This window comes from Anopheles funestus, unplaced genomic scaffold (genome assembly GCF_943734845.2).
Source record: "Anopheles funestus unplaced genomic scaffold, idAnoFuneDA-416_04 scaffold_41_ctg1, whole genome shotgun sequence".
In the NCBI taxonomy this organism is placed as follows: domain Eukaryota; kingdom Metazoa; phylum Arthropoda; class Insecta; order Diptera; family Culicidae; genus Anopheles; species Anopheles funestus.
The window spans coordinates 1-11,182 of NW_026045363.1; the positions used below are offsets into that span (position 1 = coordinate 1).

General features: G+C 40.0%; 2 protein-coding genes across 2 annotated transcripts; both read left to right on the plus strand.

Moving 5' to 3' along the window:
* Positions 1–6,533: 6,533 nt before the first annotated feature.
* Positions 6,534–7,448, plus strand: LOC125774602 (uncharacterized; the record flags this gene model as incomplete). Its single annotated transcript, XM_049444686.1, has 1 exon — positions 6,534–7,448. A coding segment is annotated over one exon (915 nt), but the record flags the coding sequence as incomplete, so codon positions are not given.
* A 1,058-nt stretch (positions 7,449–8,506) lies between these two features.
* On the plus strand, positions 8,507–9,255 carry LOC125774593 (uncharacterized). Its single transcript, XM_049444684.1, has 2 exons — positions 8,507–9,198; positions 9,246–9,255. The coding sequence occupies exons 1-2, from the start codon at positions 8,507–8,509 to the stop codon at positions 9,253–9,255; spliced, it is 702 nt and encodes a 233-aa protein (XP_049300641.1).
* The last annotated feature ends 1,927 nt before the right edge of the window (positions 9,256–11,182 follow it).

Sequence of the window (11,182 nt, forward strand, 5' to 3'; positions counted from 1 at the left end):
GCAAGTTAGCGTTTTCAGTCGAAACTTGATGTTTGGCTAGAGAGTAGAAAGAGCCCACATGTTTTACCGGCGTGCAAGTTGCACGCAAAACAGCAAAAAGTACGCCCATCTCTAGGCCATCTTGGATTCGGTGCGAAGTGTAATGCGCATTGCATACACTGACGGCGTAGAATGCTTAGAATGTGTAACGCTTGGAAATTCAAATAATTGGATATTCGACGGTTTAAACCATTTTTAATTACTCCGGTTTGTCTCGCAAATCTTTTGCAAAAAAAAAAAATGTTTTAAAATTGGAATCAGTTTCTGGAGCAGTGTTAAAAATTATAAATTATTTATTATTTAATTTTATATTGAATAAGGTGGTGTTATAATAAATTAAATTAAGCTAAATAATCAATTTAATTACAGCGGATCATCCTCTTTTAAGATTGTTTTGCAATAAAGGGTGCTGCGCAGCTTCTAGTTCAGTTAACTGCAACCTTTTATTTTATCGCACTTATTTTCCAAACGCTATTTTTATAAATGATATTTAATTTAAAAAATGACCAATTTAGCTATAAAAATCTCTTGTCACGCTATTCAGTAGATAAATACTCTTAAATGTCTGCATTGATTTTTATAACGTTTTCTTTGTGTAATTTTTGAGAATTTGAGATTAATAATAAGTCGACCGGCGCCGTTTATCACATACTATACCTGGCAGCCCCACCTTTTTTAAAATTATTATTATTGTATTTTATTTATTGCACGCATTTCATTATATTTTTCAACCAATTTCCATTAGCCCACGATTTTAGGAACATTTTCCTTGATTGGGGCCAAGCAAGAACGATTATTTAATCGTTTCTTGAATGTTTACCATTATGCAATGCATTTATCAATTAGTATGTGTTGGCAGTGCAATGCACTATGCAATGCATTTATCATGTAGTATGTGCTGGCAGTGCTATATGAGTGCAGCAAATAATTAGTCATTAGTAATGATTTTCAAGCTTTGGTAAGCTTTTCGTTTTTAAGATACAAAAATGTTAAAGAACAAATTAACGCTTAAACGAAAAAAACATGAATAGCAACTTTTATACCTATTTTTAAATTACATAACATTTTAAAAGTAATTTAGAAACATGCATTGGTTTAAACTTCGTAGGTGGGAATTTAGATTATTTTTTTACAGCTTTAGCACATAGGCTCTACTATCGTTTTAATCGCAAAATTTTTGGTACAGAACTAGGGTATTAACGTTGTCATATTAACCATTGACAAAGTTGCTTATTAGATTGATAGACTGTTCCGGCTGGACGCATCAGTTCATGCTCAATCGCTGATTTTGGCCATGCATAAATTTAATATCGTTTTATCCATTTTGTCCTTATATCGCATTCAAATACTCTAACAACAACTGCTTGAATTTCAAATATAAAAAAGTTTAACAAAATAGATACCAAATAGGAGATGTTGTAAATAATTGCGACTTCTAAAAGGTTTTGTTGGTTCAGCTAAGAGCTACCACAAATTGGTCTTTATTGCCGCGTATTTGGAAAATAAGAGGCCGAAAGCGCGCCTTTTAGCCCCTATTTATACAGTTTTCCATTTTCATTAACGGCCATCATTTTCCGAACTATTTCGACCTTTCACAGCGTTCCGTCCCAAAGTCCTCGAAATTCGTCTGCTATAATATCGATAATCGACTATAATCGATTAATATCTGTCACCGCATTCTAATCAAAACAATGACGCTTTGTTATTCACTACAGGGGACCTCAAGTAAAATGTTGGCAATTTTAATGCTGGTGACTGTATTTCTTTTATCAGTCGCTGTGGATGTGCAGGATTGATCTCATTCGAAAAAGAATTATTAAAAAATTTATTTAAATTTGTCATATAGGTACTAAAGCTAAAAACTTGTCGAGAAGGAAATCTAATTCTTTAACACGTTCAGAATGCTGTAGTAGCATTATAGTATTGTTGTAACTCAAATATTGTGTTAAGTTTTTTATAGTTCTTGCACCCCAAACAAGAAGCATCTACCCAGCTAGTACTTTTAACATTCCCTCCAATCAATGCTGGGACACAAAATTTCAAGCGTTCCTCTTTGAAGGATAAAAGGTAGGTTTATTGAACACACACATATGTTCTCTTGGTTCTCATGAAGTTACTCCAATTTTGAAGAGATACACAAAAACAATGTACACATGATTTGTGTAAAATGCAAATCTACGTGCTTGCATATTTTATATTTATTTATAGTTTGTATGACCGCACTTGGATATATTATCTAATGCCATATATTTTATTCACTGTTACTTTCTTCGGTATATGTTTCACACTTTATTTTAAATATTTGGTTGATATTTCCTGAACCTTTTATCACTTTAAAAATTATCTTTGACACGTGGTTACCAAATTTCCCAAAATTCGATATACTAAATACTCTCAAGCTTCGGCAACAGCTACTTTTAGTTCATTTACATAACAAACTGTCAGAAAAATACGGCCTGGCCGTATCAAGACTTATTTTACCACAGTTGTATGGACCGGCGCCATTTATCACATAGACCGCCGGGCCGCCCCGCCAATTTTCAAACGAAATTTTTGTGGCCATGCTCGTGTGAATACTGTTGTTATTTTGTTGGAGCACGTACTTTTTTCTGGGATTTTTCATATAAATAGCACTAAATAGCATATGAGCACGCCTTTATAGTTGAAGAGATTAATTTTACACGAAGTAAAAGTTACATTAAATTTTTCTGTCGAACAAAATCCTATTCACGCCATTATCGACTGCTCACCGAAATTTTGTTTGAAATAGAATTGAGAATGTTTCCTAAGATCTTGCAATAGCCGTTTAGCCCATCTGGTTCATCGAGGTAAAAAAGAATTTCGTGGGAAAAGATCATCTGTAGTTGCTATATCTCTACTACAATTTTTCTTTATCATTAAATTGTCATGATAACAATACCGTATTCCTCTAACGTGCCACAGAACAAGCAACAAAATATTAAAAAACATTAAAACCATATGGAAAAAATATCAATAAATTAAATATACGGTTTTTAACTATTTTTTTTAAATTAAACACACACTGGTAGTGTCGCTGACGGAAATTATGTCCTTTTTGGGAACCGCTGTCCGCGCTCAAAAAAGGTCCCTAGCTTAGGAGAATAGTAGCAGGAGAGCAGACTTAGCCGCTCTCAACGTAAAGATAAGCTAGGGGACTAAGCTTACCTCTCTCGCATCGCTTCACCATGAAGCGATGAGTGTGAGGGAAGTTAAGCGTCTCTGTCTGTCTCGCTTGCTCCTGCAGGCGCAGACAGATAATGCAAGATTAATGCGGGGATCGGCGCGAAAAATCCTCCCCAAAATAATAAGATTTTTTTAGAAAAATTATGGAAGTAGTTGAAAAAATAATTACAGGAAATTAGAGGAAATTAGGTAAACTTTAGATTGTTAATGAATTTATATTATGAATAATAAGTAGGGCAAAAGGGTGAAGGATTAATAAAAGGGTTAGGAAACACGAATAAATCACGGTTATGTATCGCCGTCAAGGAAAATTATGTATCGCTAAAGCAGCATGTACGATTAAAAGGGGGCTACGGGGAGGTAGCCCTAAATAAAAATAAGCTTTCTCACAACCGGAACAAAAAGCCTTTTTATTTCGGTTGGCCGCGGATAAATTAGTTTAGTTTCTACCTTCTCTCACCCTCGGTCGGAGTTTTATACTCCAGTCCGAGAGCTCAACACGAGTTTATCGTCCTGCTGTGCTGGGAACAGGTAGGTCAAAAAACTAAATAACTAGAACCACACGCCCAATCAAATGCATCAAAAATGTAAAATATTCCTTTTTTATAATAACAAACAAAATTCCTACATTGATCATCATCGTATCCTTTGAAGAAATAACAAAAACCAAGAAATTCGTAGTGCGGCCATTTTAAATAAAGAATTTGAAATTACCAAGAATCACTTTTTATGAAATTTATATGTATATTTATCACATTATGATTTTTAATCATTCTTTTATTATTTAAATTTATTGGTGAAGTTTTTATGGTTTTCATGAAAATGTCAATCAAAATATGTGTATGTTGTAGATGGTGAACATTTTTAGTTAAATTGTACTTTGCGTCTTACGATGGTTTTGTTTTACCGTTCAACCATCGCGGAAGCAGACTAGGACGAATTAAAGTAATCCCACAATGCCGCAAAAATACTGAAATAGCATGAACGAACTAATCTCGTAGCACAATATGACCTGTTTTACAAAACATATTGTTGTAAAAAAACGGTGTTTACACCGACCGTTGCTGTCACTGTCGGACATTATGTCGAACTTCGAAGTTCGAAAGAAAGCTTCGCGATCGGGAGAACTGAGTACCGCGGTGAGTGAAGGACCAGGACGAGAAAAAAGGTAGATAAAAGGGCCAAACGACGCGTGAGCATTTTATTACCGCTAGAAAACGTGAACGAATAAAGAAAACTAATTTTTTGGTTCGCTCCACTAAATAGCGTTCCTAATCAATTCAAGTCTTTTTTTTTTGCGTTTTCTACACATATATATCCAGAAAATGCAGGCTTAGACCACTGTTGAGTATTCTAATTGCATAAACGAAAACAACAACATATTTGATTACCGACGAGAGAATATGTATGGATGAAGTAGATGTGATTTATTGAAATATATAAATTCCCTGTTTTTATTTTTGCTTTTGCTTTACTTTTGCTTTTGCCTACTTTAATACTATATTACTAGTAAAGTATTACTAATAAGAATGTCTTTATATCATTTTCTTACGTTTTTCAATAATATGAATGAAATGAATGGACAGTGTTACTTTTATTGTTCCAACAGTGGTTTTGAAAGTGACCGGGGTGATGCGAACACTACAACTCGTCCTGTCTCCTCGGTGGTTGGATGGAAAAGAGGCCAATCGAGATCGAGAGGCCAAAAGAGGTAAAATAAAAATTATGTATCTTTTTACACGCACAATACATTATTCAAATGTGTAACTTATCTCCTACAGGAACTGAGGCTGCATTTTCTATATCCTTGCTAGCTTTCGACTGGTAATGGTGCACTGTTTAAACTGCGCAATGTGACCGTTCGTTTCATTTCTATTGATGCGCTTGCGCTAAGGGTCAAGTTCAAGTTCAAAGAGGAAAAAGGACAGGTAGCTATTTTTTTAGGGAAAGGCAAACAATGTACTTGTAAACAAATACGGCTATAGTCCGAAAGTAAACGATAGCCCGTATGAAATTTTAGCTACAGAGTCGGTCGGGTGTAAGATACGTATCAAATTCAAACCTCAAGGGGTCAAACTTTTTTTTTCTTTTCATAAACTTTTAATACGCACGATTTATACGTATGTTGGAAAGATTATGCTTTTTAGCTGTGTATTATTATGGCCTCTATTGTATTATTATTATTTTCATTTCCGTTAACGCATTTGTCAAACCTTTTGATACAACCTGCCGTAACAACAGTAATGTTGGTTGACGGAAGAGGGCGCCACTAACAAACGTTATAAAAGAGGGACACGGGAGAAAAAAGGGCTCTCTCGTTACAACAACACCACGGAAAGGACAATAAATTTCGAACGCGCTTTAACTTTAACAAAACGCAGTTAGAGATATTTTCCGTATAAATCCGAAAGTTGTAACAGCATTAATTATCAAACATTAGATAGGCGCAGTTTAGTGACTAAATGGAGGAAATATTTTTGAAATAATATTTAGCTAGTAAATACTGACACAGCGACAAATTCTTGCTAACACGATTTCTTACACACATCTCTAAAACCACACCAAACTTGAATATTGCTTCAGGTCCTTGAACTCCACCACGACTAATGTGTCTTGGCTAAGGCGTCTTGGCTAATGTGTCTTGGCTAATGTGTCTTGGCTAAGGTGTCTTGGCTAATGTGTCTTGGCTAATGTGTCTTGGCTAAAGTGTCTTGGCTAATGTGTCTTGACTAATGTGTCTGTGAAATTTACTGTTAGCTATAATTTTTAAATGTTACATGAATTATCTCTGAACTACGACGAAGGAACTTAACCACGAATTATAAACACACACTACTTGACGCTATAAGGATTGACATTAAGGGACAATTAGGATGAACTATAATGAACTTTGCATGTAAAATGAACTCGGACAAATGAATAAACAGTTGCAAACAGAACGGCGCCAAGACTGCACGGGTTTCTTTTCTATACCTTTCTTTACCGCGATATTTTCCAGTTTCGAGAGTTTTTCTCACATTTTTGGTCCTTCGAACCGGATCGTAGTAAAGAAAGTGTATTTTCGGTCATCATCCTGCTATCAAGGGTGAACTTCGGTTCTTTCGGAAAAGTGCAGTTTTTAAGTGACGCTTCGCGCCATCGCTTTCGCCCCGCTATCAAGGGCAACGGTCTTTCACGCGCCATCGTTCAAATTTCGCGCCATCGCTTTCGTTTGTTCGTTTCGTTCGTGTTTCGTGTAAAGTGTAAAGTAATACCATGGACAAAAAATCAAGGCTTCGCAACTCAAAAAGAGGATCGCAGTGGAAGGCCTCAAGACGCTGGAACGTTTTCAAGCGGAGTTTGTGCCCGAATTTGCAAGCCAGATTCCAGAAGCTTTGGAGGATTTGGACAGGCACAAGTCAGGGTTTTTCAACTCGATTGAGAAACTCGAAGAGTTGGATGAAAACGACGCCAGCATCGAGGCATACATCCATGAGAGGAGTGATTTTGAGGATCGTCATCGGAAGCTTAAATCATTCCTACGGGAAAACCAACCGAAGGAAGAGGGTACGCTACACGACACGACGGGTTTGGCTTCCTCGACGCTTGCCTTTTTTCGGCCAAACGCTTCTAACCTACGTCTGCCAAAGATCGAGCTTCCAACGTTTGATGGAGACCATACAAGATGGCTTTCGTTCCGAGATCGGTTCATAGCCATGATCGACGCGTCTGCAGAACTTCCCGCCATCGCTAAGCTCCAGTACCTGCTTTCATCGCTAAAGGGAGAAGCAGCTTTACCCTTTGAGCACACCCCTTTAACATCCGACAACTATCCAGTTACGTGGGCGGCACTTCTGAAGCGGTACGATAATTCACGGTTGTTAATCCGTGAATATTATCGTAAATTGCACCATCTTCCAGGTGTGCAATCGGTGTGCGTTGACAAGCTTACGCATTTAGTGGACGAATTCACTCGCTTTGTCAACGGATTGGTAAAGCTGAAGGAACCGGTGGATGCATGGGACACGCCGCTTTCGAATATGCTGATGATGAAGCTGGATCGTGAGACGCTGCTGGCTTGGGAAAAACATTCCGTGCATTTCCCAAAGGATAAGTACAAGGATGTGATCGGTTTTGTGCAGGATCGGTTCCAGATCCTAAAATCAACGAATGATTTTGCATGTGAGCAAATTGGTAATGTAAAGCTGCGGGGCCACGACAGTTGAGACTTTCCCTCAAACTTCCTCAGTCACTCAATTCCCTCAAAAAGCGTCTCAAAACCAATGTTCCCGTGGCCGTTTGAGGTTTTCCTCAAATTTGGTCACACAAACAATCACTCATGCTGTCTCTCTTTTCGTCAGCGACATCAAACAGTGTTTGGCAAATGCTACGTATTTCATATAATTGTAATCTTTGTTCGAAGGTGTTTTTTGATCAATTTAATGGAAAATATGGTCAATAAAAAATTGTTTTATGGAAAAGAAAGTATTTAAACATTTTATCAATCAAAAGAACGAGATTCAAGGGTAGTCTTTCGCATAAAAAGTTTAGTTTTTAAATTAAAACGTATACATAAATTGTGTCACACACTGTGCAACAAATGAACAATTTACCGTCGCAAAAAACAAAAAAATAAACACACAAATACGGTGTTTAATTATAATTAATGTTAATTCTAGTTCTTCAGTAGGTATTTGCATTAACAGTAGCAAACGAAAAGTGTACTTTCATTGGAAAAAAACCGCAAACAAAAATATGTTTTGTTTACATTCTGAACAGCTGAGGCATCGGAACTGTCAAAACGATTCCTCAAAAAAAGTCTCAAAAAGTTTTTGAGGTTTTTGTAGATCGGCCAGGTTTTCCTCAAAACGCAAATCCCTCAAAATCACTCATGAGTTCCTGAGGTTTTGAGTTCTGAGGGAATCCTCAACTGTCGTGGCCCCGCAGCTTAAAAAAGGTGGCCGGCAATCATCATCAGTCAGTGCAAAAAAGGTTCATCGCAAATGCAGCTGCATCAAACGCGACACTTTCCTCACCCCCGGCTCATTCTCAGCAGCTGAAGTGTCCCTTAGCATGCACTGACGCTCATCTTCTACGCAACTGTCCGATATTCATCGCTAAGGATGTTCAGCAGCGACGAGATGTAGTTACAAACAAGCACCTGTGTTGGAATTGTTTGAGTGGCACTCATCACGTCAAATCATGCAAATCTGATTATTCGTGTAGAACGTGCCGTCAACGTCATCATACACTTCTGCATATCAGTCCGGCCACAGCAGTTACCATGGCAGCACATTTGGATGACGATAAGGTGTTTCTAGAGACGGCACGGATTGTGATTCGAGATGATTACGGTAATGAGCATGAGGCAAGGGCTCTACTGGATTCGGGGTCCATGTCTAATTTCATCTCTGAGGAATGCGCTCGCAAACTAATGACCAACCGCAACAAGGTCAATATTGCTGTTTCGGGCATCGGAAATGCGGTGGTACATCAAGTAAGGGGTTCGATCGGCGCTACAGTTCGGTCCAAGAATCAACCCTTCGCTACGGAAATGGCTTTCTTGATTTTGGACAAGCCATCAGCTGCCATCCCTACTTCATTTTCGGACATCTCATCGTGGAAAATGCCAGATGTGGCATTGGCTGATCGCGCCTTCAACGTTCCGGCGGAAGTCGACATCATCATCGGAGGCGATACTTTCTGGGAACTTCACACCGGTCGCAAACGCTCTCTCGGCATGGGAAGACCGTGGCTGGTGGAAACCCATTTCGGTTGGGTGGTCACCGGAAACATTCATCATTCATCGCCTGGTCCGCGACTGTGTCATCTCGCAGCAAACGGCATACCATTAGAAGACATCATGCAGCGGTTTTGGCAGAACGAAACCATAGCCGAGGATACTGTCTTATCGGTGGAAGAAGATGCCTGCGAAAGACACTACGTGGCTACTACCGTCCGCAACACTTCGGGGAGGTATGTCGTTAGTTTACCGTTTAATTCCAATCCTCATATCGTTTTAGGGGATTCTAAAAACACAGCAGATCGCAGGCTTCGTTGTATGGAACGTCGTCTGAGCGATAACCCTAAAATGAAGGAGGAGTATGTGAAATTCATGGTCGAGTACGAGCGTTTGGGTCACATGAAGAGGTTAAGTGATCCGGTAGACGATTCGGTTCAGCACTACTACCTTCCTCATCACGCAGTAGTGAAGGAGACAAGCACAACAACCAAGGTCCGAATCGTGTTCGATGCATCGTGCAAGTCTTCGTCTGGCTATTCACTCAACGACAAGCTACTAGTTGGGCCGGTGATCCAAGACGACCTGTTCACCATCATTGTGCGCTTCCGGTCACATGCAATCGCGCTATCAGCAGATGTGGAGAAAATGTACCGCCAAATTCTCCACGAACCTAGCGACGGAAGGTACCTTCGCATTCGGTACCGGGAAAGTCCTGCATAGCCAATTCAGACCTTCCAGTTGCTGACAGTAACCTACGGAACCGCATGTGCACCATTTTTGGTAACGCGAACTTTAAAGCAAATTGCTCATGACCACAAGGCAAAATATCCTCGAGCAGTGAACTCAGTACTGAACGACTTCTACGTGGATGATTTGCTCACGGGTACCGAAGACGTATTGGAGGCAGTTGAAATGCGAGCACAGATCTCAGAGATGCTCAAATCGGCTGGATTTTCATTAAAAAAGTGGGCCTCTAACGTACCGGAAGCACTACAGAACATCCCATCGGAGGACTTGGCAGTTCTCCCGACGCATGAGTGGCAAGATCCCCAATTCGTATCCACCCTGGGGCTCATGTGGGAACCAGCAACTGATATGCTTCGCGTGCGGATTGGTCTACCAACTGTTGCCCCGGTGATGACAAAGCGGCTCACACTTTCATACATAGCCAAAATCTTTGACCCCCTCGGATTGCTGAGTCCAACCATAATCATCGCTAAGCTCTTCATGCAGCAATTGTGGTCGTTAAAGACAAACGGGAAATCATGGGACTGGGATAGTGAGCTACCATCACATCTCCAGCGGGAATGGTCGGCGTTCCATTCTAAGCTTCATTCACTGCGTGAAGTGAGCATCCCGCGATACACTTCGGTTAAACAAGCAACATGTGTGCAGCTGCACATCTTCGCGGATGCTTCGCAGGTAGCATATGGTTCTTGTTGCTACGTCAGAGCAGAAAGCCAGCACAAAATATCGGTACAACTAGTGGCAGCCAAATCCAAGGTTGTTTCTCTGACAAACACAAATTCAATCGCCAGATTAGAGCTCTGTGCGGCGAGATTGGCAGTAGACTTGTTCCGGAAGGTCATTCAGTCTCTCAACGGCACTTACGAAGCATTCGCTTGGACTGATTCTATGACCGTTCTACACTGGCTGAATTCTACACCTCGACGATGGAAGCCATTTGTGGCAAACAGGGTGGCTCAGATTCAGGAAGAGACTAGAATCAAGGGCTGGAAGCATGTACCCGGTGTAGACAATCCAGCAGACGATGTGTCACGAGGTCTACTTCCAGACAAATTGCTGGATTGTCATCGTTGGTGGCACGGGCCACATTGGTTAAGCAGGAAGATAGAAGATTGGCCTCAGAGTGAACCTGCAAGAGACGAGATCGAATCATCAGAGGAAGAACGAGTTCAACCGCGCATGGCTGCTGTGTCCACTATAAACGAGTTTAGCAGCACACTCTTCAAACGATTCTCCATTTACCATAGGCTCAGGCGAACTATGGCGTATTGCTTACGTTTCATCAATTGTCTAAGGGCAGGCAAATCATCACATACTCCATCTACAAAATCTCATGCCACGGTTCAGGAGCTGATCACGTTAGTTCCATTACTGACAAAGAGTGAGTTGCTTGAAGCAGAACGTCGGTTGTGTCATCTCGCCCAGCAGGAGTCGTTTTCGGATGAGCTGCACGAGATCAAGAACAGTAGA